We start from the raw sequence: 20,843 nt of genomic DNA on the forward strand, positions 1-20,843 counted from the left end.
ACTTTAATCATTTAAATAGACATGCCTTTTTGCATCTTGTTTGAAATTGGTTATACATTTCCATAATCTCAAGTTAACAGCAGATGGATTCCCTTTCATTGGTTTCGATGGGAGAGTGGGTTGTAACTTGTTTCCTGAGTGCAACCTATAGCTTGTTTACAAGCTATAGGTTGCACTCAGGAAACAGGAAACTCAGGAAACAAAAAAAACAAAGATAAAGTGCTTTTGAGAGTAGACAGCTTTAAAATTATTTAAAGCTGTCTACTTTAGGTAATTAATTGGACCCCATAATCATTTTATTGTATATAGTAATTTAACATATAGTAATGAAGCTACTATATGTTGAACTGTGGCAGCATATTACCAATCCGTAGTGGTAGTTCTAAGAGTGAACTGAACAACTACACACCAGTCAATCTGCTAGGAAAAATCATAGTAGTAACAGTAATAGTAAACGTGGCATATGATGCAAGAAAGCAAGCATATGAGCTTATGTAGCATCAGCCAAAAAAAAAAAAAAAACAAATTCACACAACCATTTCCTCTAAATGTTTGTCTAGTTCCTCCTTAAATTTATTTAACCTATCAACTTCCACAACAACAGATGGAAGTTTGTTCCAGCAATTAACCACCCGCTGGCTAAAGGCAAATTTCCGCACATCTCTTCTACAGCTGTCTTTCCTCAATTTGAATTTATGCCCCCTTAGGTTTGTAATCTGAACAAGTGGAAGAATCCCATCAGAATTCAGCGTGCCCAACCCATTCAAGGCCTTATACACTTCAATCAGATTACCTCGCAGGTGCCTAGTCTCCAGGCTCTGCAATTTGCAGAACTTAAGCCTGTCTTAGTAAGAGGATACCTTCATTGCCCTCACCAATCTTGTTGCCCTTCTCTGTACACGCTCAAGCAAATCTACATCCTTCCTAAAATGAGGCTTCCAGACCTGTACATAGTACTCAAGGCATGGTCTGACCATTGCCTTAGCATTTTAGCATTAGTAGAGGCATATGATGCAAGAAAGCAAGCTTAAGCAGAATCGGCCAAAAAAAAAAAAAAAAAAAAACCCATTTCACCCCTCCGTTCATTCCAAATACCTGTCTAGCTCAGCCTTAAATTTATTTAGGCTATCAACTTCGACAACAAAGGATGGAAGTCTGTTCCACCAACCAACTACCCGCTGGCTAAAGGCAAATTTCCGCACATCTATCCTACATCTGTCTTTCCTCAATTTGAATTTATGCTCTCTCAGGTGATTATTCTGAGCAAGAGGAAGAATCCCATCAGCATTGAGCATGCTCAAATCATTCAAGGCCTTATACACCTCAATCAGATCACCTTGCAGGCACGCCTCCGTAGCCAGGTGGGAAGGAGCAGCAGTGTGTAGCACACACTTCTTGATTAGACCGGGGTTCGAGCCCATCACCACCAAATACAGAGGATGTGGAAAGGTTAGTGAATAACCACAGCATATTCCTGGAGCAATATGGCCTTAGTTGCTAATGCTCCAAAAAACCAACATAACTAACTAACTAACTAACTTTGCAGGCTAGTCTCCAGACACTGTAATTTGCAAAACTTGAGCCTTTCTTCGTAAGAGCAACCCTTTGTTCCATTCACTAATCTTGTTGCCCTTCTCTGTACTCATTCCAATACCTCTACATCCTTCTTAAAATGAGGCCTCCAGACCTGTATACAGTACTCAAGGTGTGGCCTAACCATTGCCTTATACAAGGGGATAATCACCTCCTTATCGCTGCTAGAGAAATTCCTGTATATCATTGACAAGACACCATGAGCTACTCTTGCAGACCATCTGCACTGCTCAGAAAACTTCATATCTGACTGCACAATTATTTCCAGGTCTTTTTCATTTTCTATCACCCTAAGTTTTTATTATTATTAGCATATGGTGGAAGGAAGCCTAATGCTTATGCTGCACCAGCCAAAAAAAAATTCTGAATTACCCAGAAGGGAATAACCAAGAAAAAGAAGAATGATGATATCCAGCTCAGGACCCTGGGTGTGCCAAGTCCATACTCACCAGATGTGAGCCCCTGGGGTTGATTATTTGTTTCTTGAAGTATTATCCTTGATTGATGGCTTCTTTGAATTCTGTTCCATAATGTTCCAGCAGTTTTAAATCTGCATTTCCTGGCTAATAATCACTAGATATTAATATTAACCATATGATGCAGGGAAGCCAATAATTAAATAAATTAAGCTGACCTTTGAATTTCCCACAAGGCTGTGAGCCTTAAAAACTTGGGGAGGCAACTTATTCCAGTAATTAACAACTTGCTGGCTAAAAGAAAACTTACTACAATCCAGTCTAAACCTTCTTCCCCTATAATTTGAATTTATAGCCCCTGGTTCTGGTATCATTTGTAACTGTTAAAATTTCACTTCATTCAATTTACTATCCCTCAGAAGCTTGGACCTCCATCAAGTCCCTTCTGAGGTACAAGCTCGCCGACCGGGCTAGCCGAGTGGGTAAAGTACCTGCCCGGTAACCCAAAGGTCGCGGGTTCGATTCCCGCCTCGGGCTTGGATCAAAGTACTGCAAAAACCTTGGGAGGTGCAATATGGCCACAGAAGCCGATGCGCCAACAACTACCAAATCAAAAAAAAAAAAAAAAAAAAAGGTACAAGCTCTGTAGCAAACATATCTGAAGTCTTTCCTCATACAAATACCCTTTTGCAGATCTCACCAGGCATACTGCCAATCTTTGGTAGGATTACGAAAGTGTCCATATGAGAAAAAATCTTTAGTTATGGGAGAGTCACATGAAATTACTCACCTAAAGATAAAACAGCACAATATTTCATACAAATTAATACCAAGTTCTGTCTTTGCAGCACTACCCTAGCTTGCTAGTCTTACTCTTTAACAGAATGTAATAATAATAGTATTCACCATAAAGTGAAAGGAAGCCACAGGCTTTTACTGCAATAAAAAGAAAAAGAAAAAAAAGAAAAAAAAAAAAAAAGGGAAAAAAAGGGGGAAGGGGGAAACCCACCACCATATAGATAAGCAAATACAAATTATATGCTTCCCTCCTCACACACACAGGTAACTATCCAGTTGACCTTTGAATTTATTCAAACTGTGTCAGCCTCAACTACCTGCAAGGGCAACTTGTTCCAGCAATCAATAACTTGCTGGCTAAAAGAAAACTTCCTACAATCTAATCTTAACCTCAACCCCTGTATTATAAACCTCAATCATATCACCTCTGAGGTGCCTGGTTGCTAAACTTTGTAGCCCACATACTCTGAGTCTTTCCTCGTATGGTCGTCGTCCTTTTGCCAATCTGATCATTCAAGTTACATGCTTTTGGACTCTTTCAAGAAGCTCAATGTCTTATTTTAGATGAGATCTCCATACGTGAACACAGTATTCCAAATTGTGGTCTTACAATTGCCTTATACAGTAGGATTATGACCTCCCTGTCTCTATAGAATAATGTTCAATAAATCATCGATAGGACACCATGGGCTTTCGTGGAAGCCTGTTTACACTCAGAAAACTTCATATCTGCCCATATCTGTAACAGATCCCTTTCCTCCTCCACTGTTTTTAATTCAACCCCACCAAGTGTATAATTTATTTTGCATTTTGCTGCATTAAAACATAGCTGCCACTTTTCTGACCATTCTTGTAGCCTGTTCAAGCCATCATGAAGGAGTGCTTGGCACTGATCATTAACGACTCAATCTTTACATAATCTTCAAATTTTCACATCATGCCTTCTATCCCTTTGTCAATGCCATTTATGAAAATGAGAAACAACAGTGATCCAAGAACCGATCCTTAGGACCCCACTCCCGACGTCTGAGGTACTCTTAACACCATAAAATACGAAAGGGCTAATATACTTCAGTTAAAAGACATGTGCGTGTGTGCGCTCATGTGCACACACACGCGCACACAGAGAGTTAAGAAAACACAACAGTGAATGCCTGTATTTTTTGATGTATTGTGCTCTGGCATTGAATTTGGTGTCATTAACCACATTAGATTTGGAAATTTATTATTCAAATAAAAATCAATACACAATCTCTGTGCATCAGAAACTGTTTTCAGATGTTGATTTAAGTTTACCTTAACTGCAGTGGGCGCTTCTTCAAAGATATCTCCACAGCAGCTATGATTACACCTGTCCATGAAGAGTTTACATTCTTCAACAGTATGTTGATCGTTCCTGTAGCCATTGTCCTTCTGGAGTCCCCAAAGAAAATAATCACTGGGATTCAGATCCAGCAAGTATAGTGGTCAATGTCATCCAATCCCATCACCCAAAATACTGATTAGATATGACTAAAAATCATTAAAGTGTTTCCTCAGGAAATAAATGCCTTTTGGACCTTTATGAACTATATTTCTGGACCTAAGCTGCAACAAAATCTCACTTTAAACTCATACTGCACTGTAACAAAACTGCCAGTCTAATAAAAAGCTTTTTTGCACAAAAACATCACTCATCACTAAACAGTAAAAATATCTCCCATATCTTCTTATGTGTTTAATAACACCAAACTCGCCAAAGCCAGCCCAATGCAGAAAAAAGTATGGGCATTCAAATTACGAAATGCACCTGCCAGTATTACAATCACACTACTTATAAACTAACCATTCTGATAAGTAGTGTGATTGTAATTTTGGCAGGTACATTTCGTAATTTGCATTCCCATACTTTTTTCTGCATTGGGCTGGCTTTGGGGAGTTTGGTGATTAAACACATAAGAAGATATGGGAGATATTTTTACTGTTTAGTGATGAGTGATGTTTTTGTGCAAAAATGCTTTTTATTAGACTGGCAGTTTTGTTACAGTGCAGTATGAGTTTATATAATTCTCTGACCAGTGCAGACTTGCTTACAGATTTTTGTCAATGATATAAAGGAATCTTTCCAGCAGGGATTATGTTATTATCCCCTTGTAGAATGTCATGGTTGGACCATGATTTTGAGTACTGTATACAGATCTGCTGAGTTTAGTACCGCACAGTTGATACGTTCCTCTGGGGTTACTTCTACCCATATGCAATACTTTGCATTTGTCAATGTTAAACTTCGGTTGCCACTTCTCAGCCCGTCTTCTCAAATTTTCTAGATCCTGTTGCAGTAGCACACTGCCAATGATTAAGAATGTAATGCAAAAGCACCTCAATATAAATGGTATTCTTAATGATACGTAGCATAATTTTATAATGGTAAAAATTTAACTAACCAGAGTTTAAGATTGACAAAATAAGCTATTTTGTCAGAGTGTATAAACTGTTGTGAAAGTGTATATAAGCTGTTACTGTTAGTGTATATATAATTTTGACAGAGCTGGTTATAGGAAATAATATTGGCATTGTTTATTTTAACTTCAGCAAAACATTTCATTTGATGTTGTATATGAGATTACTGTATAAGCTTGTACATGTTGGGTTCATGAGTATGCAAATGGATTGTGGGATGGCTGCAGGAGGAGACAGACAGTTAAGATTTAATGGCTATGCTTCATATTGAGCTACTGTTAGAAGTGGCGGTTCCTCAGGGATTGGCACTTTGACTTTCCTGTTTCTGATTTCTTAAATGACATCAATGAAGGGATGGAGCATATTGTCAAAATTTGCAAATTGGGATAATGATAAATGACCAGCACTAAGCTGCACTCCTTCAAGATTACTTCGATAGGCTTTAATGATTATGAGATAAGTGGCAGCTTCGTTTTATACCCATAAAGGTTTGTACTTGGGATATAACAACTCCAAAATATTTGGGAGTTAGTGCAGACAGACAAGCATCAAGGAGAGCCTGTGCTGTTCTTTCAATGTATTGAACATTTGTTGGTAGAGATGGGGAGATAAATACACTCCATACAGCCATAGTGAGACTTCACTTTGTTTCTTAAGTGGAGAGTACACCTAAAGAAAAGAAATCAAGCTTCTTGAAAAGATCCAAAGATGTGTAACATGCCTAGTGAGATTGGCAAAACAGTGCCCATATAAGGAAAGATTTCAAATATGCAAGCTATGGTACTTGGTAACTAAGTACTTTAGGGACAGTCTGATTGAGGTCTGTCATTCTCTGAGAAGGAATACTAAAATATGTGAAGGTGAAATTTTCATAATTATAAGTGATTCTAAAATTAGACCATAAATTCAAATTAAAGGGGTAGAGTTATAGATTGGATTTTAGGAAGTTTTCTTTTATCCAGTTAGTTGATAATTGATTTAAACAAACTTGAGGTATTCCAAATGCAATGCCTGCGGCAGATTTTGGGCATCTCACTTCGTGACCGCATCACTAAGATACCATCCACGCCAGATGCCAACAGCAACCAACCATTGCCGACCAAATCCAGAAGCGAAGGCTTAGATGGTTTGACCACGTATGTAGAATGGGGAACAGAATACCATCCACACTCCTCTGGAGACAACGACCCACCCAATGGAGCATCCAACGGACCGCGCCTAGGAAAACGTGGGCCAAGCAAGTGGAAAATGACTTGAAGAGCCGACGTCTCGATCTTAACCAGGCCAGGGCTGACGCCATGGATCGTAAAGTATGGAAGAACATCACAGAGCAAGTCCGAAACCCTGCGGCACCTACAGCAGCATACTGGTTGCGTGGCCAACCGCCTCCCCCAGCTTCCAGCTAAGGACCAAGAAGAAGAAAAGAAGAAGTTGATAATTACTACAAGTTGCTCTCAACTTTACTGTTTTTCTCTTCTGGACTCAGAACCTAGATATCATGTGTTTCTGATTACTAACATTAAAGATTATTCTTTTTTATTGTAGATGATACATTTCTAAGATCTCAACTTAACCAAAGTTTCAGCCAGGCCAACAGAACATGCCACCAAACATTTATCCAGCTCATGAATTTACACTCATGAATTTTAGTGCTCAGGAAACAACTTACACTCCATTTTTCCATCTAAAGCAATGAAAGGGCACCCATTCTTGCACTTCATCACTCTTCCATATCGAAAGCTCATTTCTTCAATCCCCCATTTTTGTTTATACATTCATCTGTCTACAATAATGGCAACTTAGAGCAGTTGTGGGGAGTCTCTTCTGCTATTTGTCATATGAAGTTGTCTGAGCTCAAGCAGATCTCTGTGTGTTTGCGTGTGCATGTGTCATATTCTCTGTCATCCATTACATGCTTTAATATGTTCATCTTGTTCCTCTGCTACTGTACACCCAAGCTATCAAGTCTAGATTATTTACAAATAAATAAGATATCACAGTGATAATAATGATATTTAAGATTTGTTTGTATATTGCATTCCCGTTAAAGTAGCAATTTATTTTATTTTATTTAGAGGTTCACTAAATTATTTCTTTTTTTTTTCCCCCTTGTTTTAGGTGGTTTCATTGTTATCCTTGGACAGTGTGGAAGAGGGCAGAACTCGCGATCCTTCACCAGGCTATCCTCTTATATGTGTAACTGTATGTTGGTTTTTCTGTTTTATTATTATTATTTTTTTTTCATTTGTTTAGCTTTAAAGGAAAATTTAAAATACAGTTAAATCCATATTTAATTAAGGCAGTGATAGGTAATTATATGACTAATGGATTTTATAAGACTTGGAACTAGTTTTAAATGGCCTTCAACCCTCTCATAAAATATAAACTATTGAATGATTGGCATTAATTATACCACTTTGCTTATTGGAGGCTTGAAGTGGTGAAACTCATGTTTAGTTTCTAGAGCAAAGTTTCCGGCATCCACCTCCCCCGTACTTCTCCTTCAATCCATGTATGGCACTAAGTACTAAAGTACTATAGGTTTTGATACCTTTCATGTTTGGGGTTTTCATAAAAAAAAAAAAAAGCTGCGACTTTTAAATTTTCCTGAGAGAAGAAGTGTTCATGCTGAAGCCGACTGTAGACGGTAAAAGTTAGGCCCTTGGATTATGCTTTTTATTTTGTGTTTTCAGGCCATCTTCCCAATTATGTTCCTCGGATTCATGAAGGTTGGGTGAGTCTGGTGATGCCTTTTTTGTGACTGACAGTTAAGGAGTTGGTTAGAATTAAATGTTTTCTTCCATAGCTGATTCTAGTGTTTAACTATACAAAATGGTATAATGGCTGCCATTGGATTTGCAATTCCTTCACTGTCAATTTTATCTTGTTGTTTTGAAGTTTCTTTCCTCCCCAAGCTTTGGGTAGGACAGCTATTTTGATACTTATTTTGTACTTTTGGGTGGCTGCTGGAGGCTGGGGACATGTTTGTGCAGTTGTTATTTTTAGAGCGCCTTTGGCTCTAGCTGGACACAATGCTTTTTTATTGTACTGTCTGCCATCTTGTCTTCCTTTAAGAATGAATTTAAATGGCTTAAGATAAAGTCTATTAGGAAAACTAGGGACAAAGGGATCTTGATTGAAACTGCTACTAATTCTGACCTAGAAAAGCTAAAACAACATGACAAATTTAAAGACACGTCTTTCTGTTGACTTACTAAAAAATTAAAACCAACTCTGTATGTGATATTTCTACGATGTCTCTAAGGCTGACTTCCTCAAGGATCTGTTTGATAAGAATTTGAGTTGAGCAAAGTGTCTTTGAGTGAGCAAGGTGCCCTTGAGGATATTAAACAATTGGTAAGGGTTATGTTTAAATTTTCTTTGAGAAACAAGAATAACCAGCATTGGAGTGTTGAAACATCTGGAGCTATTTGAATAATTTTGTTGGGTTTGGGAGGAAAAATTTATGTAGGATGGTCCATTCATGGTGTTAAGAACTTCCTTATTGCATCAAGGTGTTTTAAATGTCTTAATTTTGGACACTCCAAGAAAAATTGTCATCAACCTGTTGCAACTTGTGGGCATTGTGGAACTCAAGGTCATCAGATTGACGATTGCCCTAACAAAGACTCTCCTGCAGTCTGTCCAAACTGCAAATTTTGGAAAAGTAACAGTGTGCATTCATTCCGAGATTCAAAATGTCCCGAATATATAAGGGCACAAGAAGCTACTAAGATCAGAACTGATTACATTTAACTCTCAAAGAAGAGGAAACCTTAGCCGAAGTGTAAAATGTTTGCAATTAAATTGCCAAAGAGAAATCTCGGTTATGAATGACCTTTCTAAAATTATTACTGAACATGGTATTTAAATTCTTGGACTGCAGGAGGTATATACTTATAAGGGCTTGGTTCCTTTGTACCAGGAGGGACTTCCTTCTGGTACAAAGATAGTCCTGTCAAATACAGAAGTTTCTGGAATGGAGATCATGCTGTGGCCAAAGTTTGGACAGCTCTGGCTATTGTCGACCCTAACATAACTGTCACCATGATTATTGGCATTTGCACCCTACACACACACACACACATGCAGCGTGCACATGTTTGGAGGGTGCCTTTGGGCAAATCTATTTGGTTTCAATCTACTTCCAGTGTAGCCAACCACATCAAGAAATAGATCCTTATCTAAACTATTTAGAAACAGCATTACTTTGTTTGGCCCAAAAGAAACTTATATTTGTTTTGTATGCCAATGCTTCTTCTTCCCTTTGGAACAGCCCTGTGTCTAATCTAAAGGGAGAGAAGCTAGAGGAGTTTATATATAAATAAAAAATCTGATTCTTTGGAATTCTGCTGGCCATCCACCTACTTTTGTTTCATCTAGTGGTCAATCATTCATTGACATTACCTTATAAAATACTACACTGGGTATGGCCATTTCAAACTAAATGTACATATTTCCTGATCAGGAAATGATCACAACGTAATAACCTTCAAGGTGGTCTCTGACTCGGGCTCAGAGGAACTCACATGACTTCCTTCGTTTTAAGGTGTAGGGTGTAACTGGAAATGTTTTAACAGGAGACTTCAAGAGGTTACTACCCCTGAAAATGTTGAAAGAATGAAACAGCTGTCAGTTAATGAGCAGGAGTCTATAAAACTCATTAGAGAAGCTTGTAATGCCACCCTAACCAAAAAGAAGCATAGGAATAACTTTGTTCCCTGGTGGTCCCAGGAACTGATGGACCTTAGCCAAAATTTGAAAAGAGCACATAGAGATTTCCTGCATGCTAAGAGGAACAACCGGGTTCGAGAGGTTGTTGATCACCTTTAGGGATCTATAAGGTAGCTAGCTTGAAGACTATTTCAACACCATATATATCAAGAAAAGGCAAGCTTGGGAGAGATTAGTTGAACCAAAAGTTTAACCAAACTTTAAATCAGGAACCATGGGTGTTCCTTACAAAATTGTTATGGATAAGATTCATCCTGGTGATGTTTTCTCCTCTTTTACTATTTCAAACAATTCTGAGACTTTATCATGGCAGCAATCTATCAGCACCATTTTTAACAGTATAATTCATCAGGACATTATGGTGCCAGAGAGGTCAACTCGGTCTGAATTGAGGTTTGCGCATCTAACTTATTGTGGATCCAGCTTTGAAGAATTGTTTCTCCAGGATGAGATAAATCAGGCTATTAACTGAATGAAAGATGGGAAGTGTCCTGGTTTAGACTTTTGGAAGTTTCGGTACTGAAAAGTACCCAGCTTATCCAGAATCTATTAAACTGTTGTTTACAGGAGGGTACCTTCCTGGTTAATTGGAAACGAGCTGAAAAACCCAGGAAAACATACAGATGATCCAGCACCATATAGACCGATCACCCTTTTGCTTGTTATGGGTCAAGTTCTGGAAAAATGAATGGTTGTTAGATTTAATAAATATTACTTAGCTAAAAACTTAAATGTTCAGTTGCTGTTTGGCTTCAGGAAAGGGAAGTCAACTGTTGACTTCCACCAGTTGATTGCACCAGTTGACGATTCTCATCAACTGGTGCAATCACCATGGATTGTCTCCTCTGCTTCCACAAAGTATGTCCTCAGCCTCCTTGGACTGCAAAGGGACCTTTGACACCATTTGGTGGCAGAATGTCCTAGCGGGTTCTGGGAGGTTCTGGGAGGCTGGGGTCTCCATTCCTTTATATTGCCTGACCTCTAGTTATTTTAGTGACAGATCTCTTGTGGTTTCCTCTGGTTTTTCTCAGGCTACACATCCAATCTCCAGAGGCTACCCTCAAGAATCAGTCCTTGGTTCCGTTTGTTGGATCGTGATTCTTGATGGGTGGGTTGCTGTCGATCATGCATGAATGCAGAAAGTTGCATATGCCAACAATCTGGTGATTCTGATCTCAGGTAATTCGAGTTTAGAATTGGAAGAAAGAGCTAATGATGTACTCAGTGATCTAAACAGCAGGTGTAAAGTAAATAAGCTTTGAATCTCTATTTTTAAAACTAGACAAATGTTGTTAAAAAGTATATTGAACTTAAACAGACTGCCCAATGTTAGGCTTTGGAGATCAGGCTATTAAAATTACACAGACTTACAAATATTTGGGCTTGATATTAGATGACTGATTTAATTTTGTAGCTCATTCAAAATATCTTTTACAGAAATTAAAGTCACTTACTGGTAAAATAATTAAAATAACAAAAACAGTGTGGGATATTAAGCCCTCAACATTGAAATTGTACTACACTTGTATTTTTGTACCTATTTGTCTGTTACACTGCTCTGTTACCTTAGAGCCTGGGGCTCTAAGGTAAAAAAAAAAAGCCACCCATCAAGTTAGTAGTTATCTTTTACAGGCCCAAATATTCTTTCTTCTTGCTGTCTCAAGATCTTGCAAGATAGTTTCGACCATTGCTTTGCAAGTTTTGTGTGGTATGTTACCAATTAAATATGAGATCATGTTTCAGTATCTGCTATACCATCATTGTAAGTCAATCCCTGCCCAGAGTGGAGATTATGCCATAAATCTTGAACTAAGTGAAAAGGAAGACAAAAGAAGACTTAGATGTCAGTTTATCCGTGACTGCCAATCTGAGTGGACTTTGTTAGATCACGGTCGAGTAACTGATAAGTTTCTTCCCAACGTTGCTGAGTTTTCTAAGCAAAAATTGAAATGGTTTAATCCAGACTTAAACATTGGTTTTATACTTACAGGCCATGGCAGCCTAAACAATAAATTGTTTACTTTTGGTTTATCAGACTCGCCTTTATGTCACTGCAGTGCTCCAGAAACTGCTTTATGATTGTCTTACCTTAGAAGAGAACTTCAATTATTGACTAATGTATATTGGATCCTTGAGGTTGTCACAGACATTATCTCAGATATGCCAGACAAGCAGTACTTGCTACGTGGGAGTCTAAAACACTGATGGAACTGATAGTGTCACCCGACACTGAAGTCAAGTGGACCAAATTTCGGCAAAGTCCAGACAGTCTGTGACAGCCAAATCCTCTGTTTGCACCTTCATGATGGTGGGACTGTTAGTAATCCTGGGTATAACCCCCATGCACAAGCACACTATGGGTGACCTCCCAGGTGTGAACCAACATAAGCAGGGGTCGAGGTGTGGTGCCCACACCACATGGACAAATGCCGCCACTCTGTGTTACCAGGCAATACTAGGTGGTAGATGATTCTCATCAACTGGTGCAATACCACCAGTTGCACCAGTTGATGAGAATGGTGCAACTGGTGGTATTGCACCAGTTGATGGGAATCAACTGGTGCAATACCACCACTTTGCTTATTGGAGGCTTGAAGTGGTAGAACGCATGTTTAGTCTCCAGAGCTAAGTTCCTGTCACCTCTTCCCCATCTCTTCCATGATGCAGTATGACTGTTGACTTTTGAGGTTATGATGGACATCATGGTGAGATCCAATCTTCCTTACATTTCGAGGGTACAGCTCTAAAATGATGTTCACTGGCCGGCCGCTAGTTAATACACCAGACTGAACCTATTCGTAACTCTTTAGGAGGCTTCCGGATCTTGCTACATCTACTCTGCCAGATAGTGACCGGAGCGAGTCCGAGTAGTGTGTATGCAGTGGGCATTGTTGAGGCCACGTTATGTCAAGGATCTGGGTATATTCTTACTGTGTGTATGCCATATCCAAAAATTTCATTACTTCATACAGCATGTCCCCCCCCCCCCCACTTTTTCTTTCTATTGAATACACCATGAATTGTCAAACTAATAAAAGGTAAAGTGCAGCCATTATCAACCCACTGCAGGATGGAAGCCGCCTCCTCAACAATTCATGCTGAGGGAAAATGGACCATAATCTGCCACGCTGGTCCAGTGCAGGTTGGCAGATCGACCGTATTCAGCAGTCAGGGGCTTGAACCCCCATCTACTCAAAGAGCGTGTGCTACTGCACTCCCGCTCCTGACCACTCGGCTACGGAGGCCTCTATGCTTATCTGCAAAAAGAACTAAACCTCCCAAATACTTCCTAGTTCCTTTCACAAATATACATGGTTTCAATTCTAATCTCAACGATGTCCATTTCCACTTGCAGTCTGCCAAACCCCATGTACTTTTTCTGTCATAATCTCAATTATTGGTTGATTCAACTATAACTGTCTTTCCTCAATTTGAATTTATGCTTTTCAGATTCATAATCTGTGCAAGAGAAAGAATCCCATCAGAAATGAGCCTGCTCAACCCATTCAAGGCCTTATATACCTCAATCAGATCACCTCGCAGGTGCCTAGTCTCCAGATGCTGCAATTTTGCAGAACTTAAGCCTTTCTTGGTAAGACCACCCCTTTGTTCTCCTCACCAATCTTGTTGCCCTTCTCTATACTGGCTCAAGCAACTGTACATCCTTCCTAAAATTAGGCCTCTAGACCTGCATGCAGTACTCAAGGCAAGGCCTGACCATTGCCTTATAACAATTGATAGTCATCTCCTTTTTTGCTTGTACAGAAAAGGTGATAGTCATCTCCTTTTCCGTACAAGCAAAATTCATGTATATCATTGACAATACCCCATGATCTGCTCTGCACTGCTCAGAAAATTTCATATCTGACTGCACAATTACTCCCAGGTCTTTTTTCATTTTCTACCACCCTAAGTGTAGTACCACACAGTTGGTACATTTCAAAGTACTTTGCATTTGTCAATGTTAAACTTCAGTTGCCGCTTCTCAGCCCATCTGCCCAACTTTTCCAGGTCCTGTTGCAGTAGCACACTGCTATTACTGTCATTAATAACCCTGTCAACCTTTGTATCATCTGCTAACTGATAGGGGCGCCTCTGTAGTCAGGTGGGAAGGAGGAGCAGTGCGTAGCACAGGCTTCTTGATTAGACCGGGGTTCAAGCCCGTCACCTCCAAATACGGAGGATGCGGAAAGGTCAGAGAATGACCACCACATTTCCCGGAGCAATATGGCCTTAGTTGCTAATGCTCCTAAAAACCAAATAACAAACAAACAAACAGCTAACTGATAGTACCGAATCAAATGTGCGAAATGGGTTTTTTTTTTGTGTTTTTTTGGCTGATGCTACATAAACTTGCTTTCTTGCATCACATGTCTTGACTACTGTTACTACTATTATATTGTGACAATGAGCAGCAGTCACTCATCTCCTTCATCTCAGTCTTTTTATACGAGAACCAGAACTGAATAGAGCACAGCATCCAATGTCAAAGATTGTACATCTGTCTTCACCAATGAGTGTTTATTGATATGCCTTACTTGATGTGTATTGCTGGATTTAACAAGTCCCAGTTACAGTTACTAGGGCCATCAATTGATATAGCCCTTCAGTTAATATAACCCACTAAATTATATTAACTGAAGAGCACTTGTGTGATTGTGCTCTAAGGGATTGGGAGGGGATATATCTTATTCTCTACTACTATAATATTAATAGCTTTTAACAGCTACAATTTCTTGTTACAAATATCTAAATTAATCTAAAGTAACATAATGTGTTTGGATAGCCATATTTATGTACAGCTAGGCCTCACATAACGCAAGTTCAATTAACGCGATATTCAGTTAACACTATTTGAAAAATGATACCACTTTTCACTTTACATGAAATTTCCAGTTAACGCGATCTTTTTTTTTTTTTTTTTTTATGCGATAGTTGAAAAAGATTTGAATCGCGTGTTAAGCTTACTGCGAGTCGTACAGTCAATAAACAAACGTTTGCCTGCTACCCGCCTCGGTGTGTTCCATCAACCATCGGAAGAAGACGTGTTTGTCTCCTGCTAATAAAGTCAATGCAGACTTGCATTTAAAAATTAAAATTTTTAAATGAGCCAGATGAAAATGTTACCGCGAAGGAGATAACGGTAAAAGAATTAGATGAAATCTTTCGTATCACATAGAATCTCAAACAAAAGGTTTGATGTTCTCTGCGATATTTATTTCGCCAGGGCCCAGAGAAGATTGTTGTTGGCTATCGGAAATTGATGAAAAGAGAAAATCAACACTGTTCAAATATTTCCGCAACACTAATTTCTTCATTGTGCATTTTATGTCAGAGGTTCCCAAAGTTTCTCAGTTCACGGCGCCTTTAATGTCTCAGTAATTTTTTCAAGGACCGCTGTTTTATCAATAAACATTTAATTCCATAATTATTTTCATTATCTTTTACATTATATACAGTTAAAAAGTTATTTAAAAGTTATTTTTAAAATTCTTTATGGACATTCCAGAAGGTCAAGGACCAACTATAATTTTTCCTATTGGTTATGATATTCGATTTACGTGTTTCCGTTTTGCGCGATGTGCTCACGGGACGAATTAATCACGTTAATCGAGGCCCACCTGTATATATATTATTGTTTGAAAAAAAATTTAAATATTATTTTTAAAATTCTTATTAAATTTTTATTTATTTATTTTTTACTGTATATGTTTTGTGTACTGTGTGTTTTGCAGGCATGTGATTCTCATTATCCAGAATATGCTACAACTACTGCAGCCATGTGTAAAAATGCAGGCATTAACCAGTCAGATATATTTTTTAATTGGGAAGTTGCATTGCCTACAGATATTGGTATACAACCTACATTTGAAAGATTAACAGATATCACACCCTTCACATCAGTCCACCATCAGGTTAGAATTATTATATTATGAGCTCATTTTAATGACAAAATTATGTTAACTACATATTTAATTAATATTAGACATTTAAAGGAAGAATCCATAGAATTAGAATTTTTTTCGTTTTTTTTTTTTAAATTTGCACATTTTCAACTTATGATCATAACTTAGACCACATTTGAAATGCGGTTAAAATATTGCAATATGATGATATATAGTGTTATATTGTTATATACAGTGTTATACCCTTATTACTATCATTAATCACCTTTGTACCATCTTCAAAATTAGACATTAAGCTTGATGTATCTATATTAGCATCATTAATAAATATTGAAAGAATAATGGGCCCAGCACTGAACTCTGGGAGACTGCACTAATAACATTGGATAAAGGAGAGCAGTGCCCATTGATAACCACTGTCTAGCTTCTCACACTCAACCATCCCTTTGTCTGTAGTAGTAACCTGACCCTAATGCCATGCTCTTCCAATTTGTACAGCATTCTTTTATGTGCAACAGTATGAAAAGTTTTGCCAGAATCTAAGTATATGATATCAAAATTATTTTTTGCATCCAGTTCCTTTGCTACTATGTCATAGTATTAAATCAGATTAATTAGACAAGATCATCCCTTACTAGGACTGTGTTATGATTGCTATATATCTGCGTTACTGTGAAGATGGTCTGCATTACTTCTTTAACTAGTGACTTCATTATTTTCCCTGGAACTGAAGTGTACACATCTGTAATTACTCACTTCACCCTTTGATTCTACTTTGTAAATTTGGAAGACATTTGCATATCTTCAATCTGTAGGGACCCCACTCAAATCCAGTGATACTGTCATAGTTATGGTTAAGAGTTTCCTTACCTCTTTTGCTGCCTCCCTTAATATAACTGGATACTTCCCATCTACCCATGTGCCTTATTTACTTTTACCTTCAACGGTTTCTTTTCCTCTGTATTCTCATTTATCATAGAATCATTTAGCTTCCTGTTGGAGCTAAATTAATTTGGTATACATCTGGTTTTCTGGTGCCTCCGTAGCCAGGTGGGAAGAAGCAGCAGTGCGTAGCACACACTTCTTGATTAGACTGGGGTTTGAGCCCGTCACCACCAAATACACCACCAGATGTGGAAAGGCCAGAGAATGACCACCGCATATTCCCGGAGCAATATGACCTTAGTTGCTAATGCTCCTAAAAAAAAAACCAAATAACAAATAACAATAACATCTGGTTTTCCCACCCTTAAAAAATTCCTCATGTGTGAATGTAAATGCAAAATATCTATGCAAGTCATCAACAACCTGATAGAACCATTGTATCCAGGGGCTCACATCTGGTGAGTATGGGCTTGGCACACTCAGGGTCCTGAGCTGGATATCATCATTCTTCTCTTCTTGGTGTTTCCCTTCTACTTCTCTCTCTCTCTCTCTCAAGGTAACTCAGAAATTTGTTTTTAGCTGGTGCAGCATAAGCCTCAGGCTTCCTTGCACTATATGGCTAGTATTATTAATAATAATAATAATAATTTATACCACTCATATCTGGTGGACTAATGTGATTCATCACTTTCCTCTCCAAAATTTTAACATAAGTAAAGATGCATTTGCTACTTTTTGTATTCTTTGCTAGAGATTTCTTGTAATGTACCTTTGCTTGCCTAATCTCCCCCCCCCCTTCGTTCATTTGAGTATAGACTAGTTTATATATAGGTTTCTTTATCCCCTGATTATTTATATGCATACTATGCATTTTCTGACATCCATTTCAGTCTAAGCCTTAAAAAGTATTTCTTAGTTTGTATAAAAAGTCTGATAGCTTCTACAATTACTTTCAATTTAGAATTTTCAGTTGACAATCATCAGTTGTTCTCACTGAATAGTTTTAAAAACTGTCTGAGACTATTGCTGTCACCTTTAGGAAAGCAAAATCTCTCCCTTTTACATTTGAGAATAGTTATATCATTAAGTAGATCCCACATTAGTACACTGTGATCACTACCACCTAGTTTTTCCTAGTGGTTCCTTTATCTGGAGATTCCTAATGCACAAAGAGTTGCTACTAATAATTAGATCAAGAGTATTGGTTGCTTAGTAACTTTAACATGCTGATGTAGGAAGCATTCATCCAATAAATCCACAAAAGTCTTGCTACTGTGTGAGTGACAAACCCTCACTTTCCAGTTGGTATCTGGAAAGATAAAATCCCAATTATAAGATTTTCTTGGTTACTGTTCCAATCTTTGTCTGTATAATTGTCCATTGTAGTCATCACATTCATTTTGCCTATATCACACTCCTACTCTCATTTTTGTTTTCTTAGTGCTTATGCCATACCAAACTAACTCAACATTGCACTGCCCACTAATGTCAGCTGGGTGTATTGCCTTAGATTTTCTGTGCTTCTTAAACAAGAGCATAATGCTCCCCGACTCCTGGTCTGGGACTGCCTTTACACAAAAATGTCTTTTCTCTACACATTATACTTACCATATTCAAATTCCATATCCCTTATGCTTGTTCATAAGGCATATTGCTATAAGGAGTAGTGGCAGTACATCTCTGATATCCCTGCTGTGCCTGCATTTAATGATTTGACCAGTTCTTCAAATTGATAAAATTTGTTTGCTATATTCCTACATGCAGATATACAGAGTGATCACTGAATTATAGCTACCCCTATGAAAACTGAATGCGACCCATTGACCACGTGAGGTACAAGAGTGCACAGTTAGTCGACCTACGTAGCATAGATAAGATGTCAGTGGTTCAATAGGTAGTAAAATTCCAAGCGTGATGGGTAAAAGAAAGGATTTCTCAGACTTTGATAAAGGACAGATTGTGGGTGCTTGACAAGCAGTGCCTCGATTTCCCAAATGGCTGAACTGGTGGGGGGTTTGAGAGCTGCCGTAGTTAAAGCGTACCAGGATGGCATCAAAATGGTCAAACAACAACCCGAGGCAAAACTACAAAGGTCAGTGAAAGGTTGATGTTAGAGGTGAGCACCGGGTCTGACAACTCGAACTGGCGCAGCACTGTTGAAGAGTTCACTACCCATGCGTCGCACACTTGCACATATGGACTATACCAGCAGACGACCCCTACGACATCCTCTCCTAACCAAGGTTCATCTACGTAAAAGACTTGCCTGGTGCAAAGAGCATGCAAGTTCAACGCTATAAGACTGGATGAAGGTGTGCTGGTCAGGTGAGTCACGTTATTTACTCCACACCGTGGATGCTAGTGTATGGATTTGGCGTCAACAACATGAGGCTCATGATCCATCATGCATGGTATAAAAAGTGCAAGCCAGTGGAGGTGGTTGTATGGTGTGGGGCATGTTTCACTGGCAGGGACTTGGACCTCTGGTGCATGTGGAACAACATATCAGTGGTCTCTGCTATTGTCAACTGCTTGCTGACTGTGTACACCCCGCTATGTTACACTTTTTCCCGAATGGCGATGGTGCCTTCCAAGATGACAATGCGCTGGCCATCAGCCACTTGTGCAGGAATGGTTTGAAGAACACAGTTTTGACTTCCAGCATATCGATTGGCCTCCGAACTCCACCAATATCAATCCCATAGAGCACTTGTGGGACACTCCGGAAAGGCATATCAGACATCTGGATACACCTCCATACCTGCATTTCTGACTGCATTACACACAGCTTAGTTGGCCATACCTCCTGAATGCTTCCTACATCTTGTTGAATCAATGCCACGTCAGATAGCTGCTGTACTGAGTGCAAAAGGAGAACCTACGAAGTATTAGGTAGATGGTCATAATTCAGTGATCACTCAGTGTATATGCACTCCTGTTTTTACTCTTAATAACCCTAACAAAGTCTATGTATTTGCTTTTTCCCTGAGAACACTCAACAAGGGTTGTAATTCCTGACACCTTGCTTTCTAGACTGTTGCACGTCCTAATAGAAGCAGCAGAAGTATGACTTTCACCTCTACCTATGGCTGTTGTTAGTCTGTGTATCTCTCTTCCCCTCCCTCAGGCTAGCAGTTTTCCAACCCATGTAACACTGCCTTGATAGCATCAGCAAATATTCTTGTGAAATGTGACAATTTCCATTTCCTATAAAGAAGAGAATTTTGTGAAAGGAACTTTAGAATCCCCCAATTTCTCTTATTTTTGAATTTATGTAGGGAACCATTTCTCGAGGAATGTTGTCTACTCAAAGAAAGATGAGTCTGCATCTGACCTTGCTAAAATTTTTATATACAGTAGAGCATCGAAAATATGAACATTGGTAATTCAAAACGTCAATAATCCGAATGAGCCAGCATTTATTTATTATTATTTTTTTATGCTGGTGCCATAAAATAATTGCAGTAAGCACCGTTATTGGGATCACATTTGTGAATTGAATTTTGATTCTGTTTGAAATGTAATAAGCGAAAATTGGAAATTTTTATAGCCTGTGGAAAATTATCCATAGGCTATAAAAATGAAGATATAAAGCACAAATTTATACTTTTATTTTATCTTACCAATTAACAAAATTAAATGGTTACATGAAAATCAGAAGAATGTTATCCACAGGTTAGCAAAAGAAAAATAAATTTACGTTTGCATACATAGCTTAATTAATATACATACAGTACTAACTAGATATAACACTTTGTAATCTGTTATTCAACACACTTCGCAGTTGATATTTCTATTCACTCACATTTTTTGGGGTGGTTGTGAAATCAAAACAGTAAAAGAAGATAAGTGTGAATAAATAACCAAGAACATGGCATGCACAGATTGCTCCTAAGACAACAAGCACGTGAGACAACCAGCTCACTTAAAAAGAACATGACAAAAAATATGTGTGTGTATGCCGTAAGTTTTACTGATTTACAACAGTTTGGAATTCAAAAATATAAAACAATAATAAAATATTCACTTTCAAAAATATAAAACAATAATAAAATATTCACTTTTTTTTCTT

At 38.3% G+C, this 20,843-nt stretch overlaps 1 protein-coding gene across 4 annotated transcripts in view; it reads left to right on the plus strand.

Moving 5' to 3' along the window:
* Positions 1–20,843, plus strand: part of LOC150083681 (extracellular matrix organizing protein FRAS1-like) — an 866,422-nt gene that overhangs the window by 743,660 nt on the left and 101,919 nt on the right. For all 4 annotated transcript variants that reach the window (XR_016547213.1, XM_090378121.1, XM_090378123.1 and 1 more), the window contains 2 exons: positions 7,365–7,448; positions 15,716–15,895. Coding sequence is in view for 3 of the 4 variants with exons in the window: in XM_090378121.1 (XP_090234247.1) it covers positions 7,365–7,448; positions 15,716–15,895 (264 nt within the window). In the remaining variant the exon portion in view is untranslated. The remainder of the gene's footprint in view (positions 1–7,364; positions 7,449–15,715; positions 15,896–20,843) is intronic.

Source organism: Mastigoproctus giganteus, chromosome 7 (genome assembly GCF_048544385.1).
Source record: "Mastigoproctus giganteus isolate SK-2022 chromosome 7, ASM4854438v1, whole genome shotgun sequence".
Lineage (NCBI taxonomy): Eukaryota > Metazoa > Arthropoda > Arachnida > Uropygi > Thelyphonidae > Mastigoproctus > Mastigoproctus giganteus.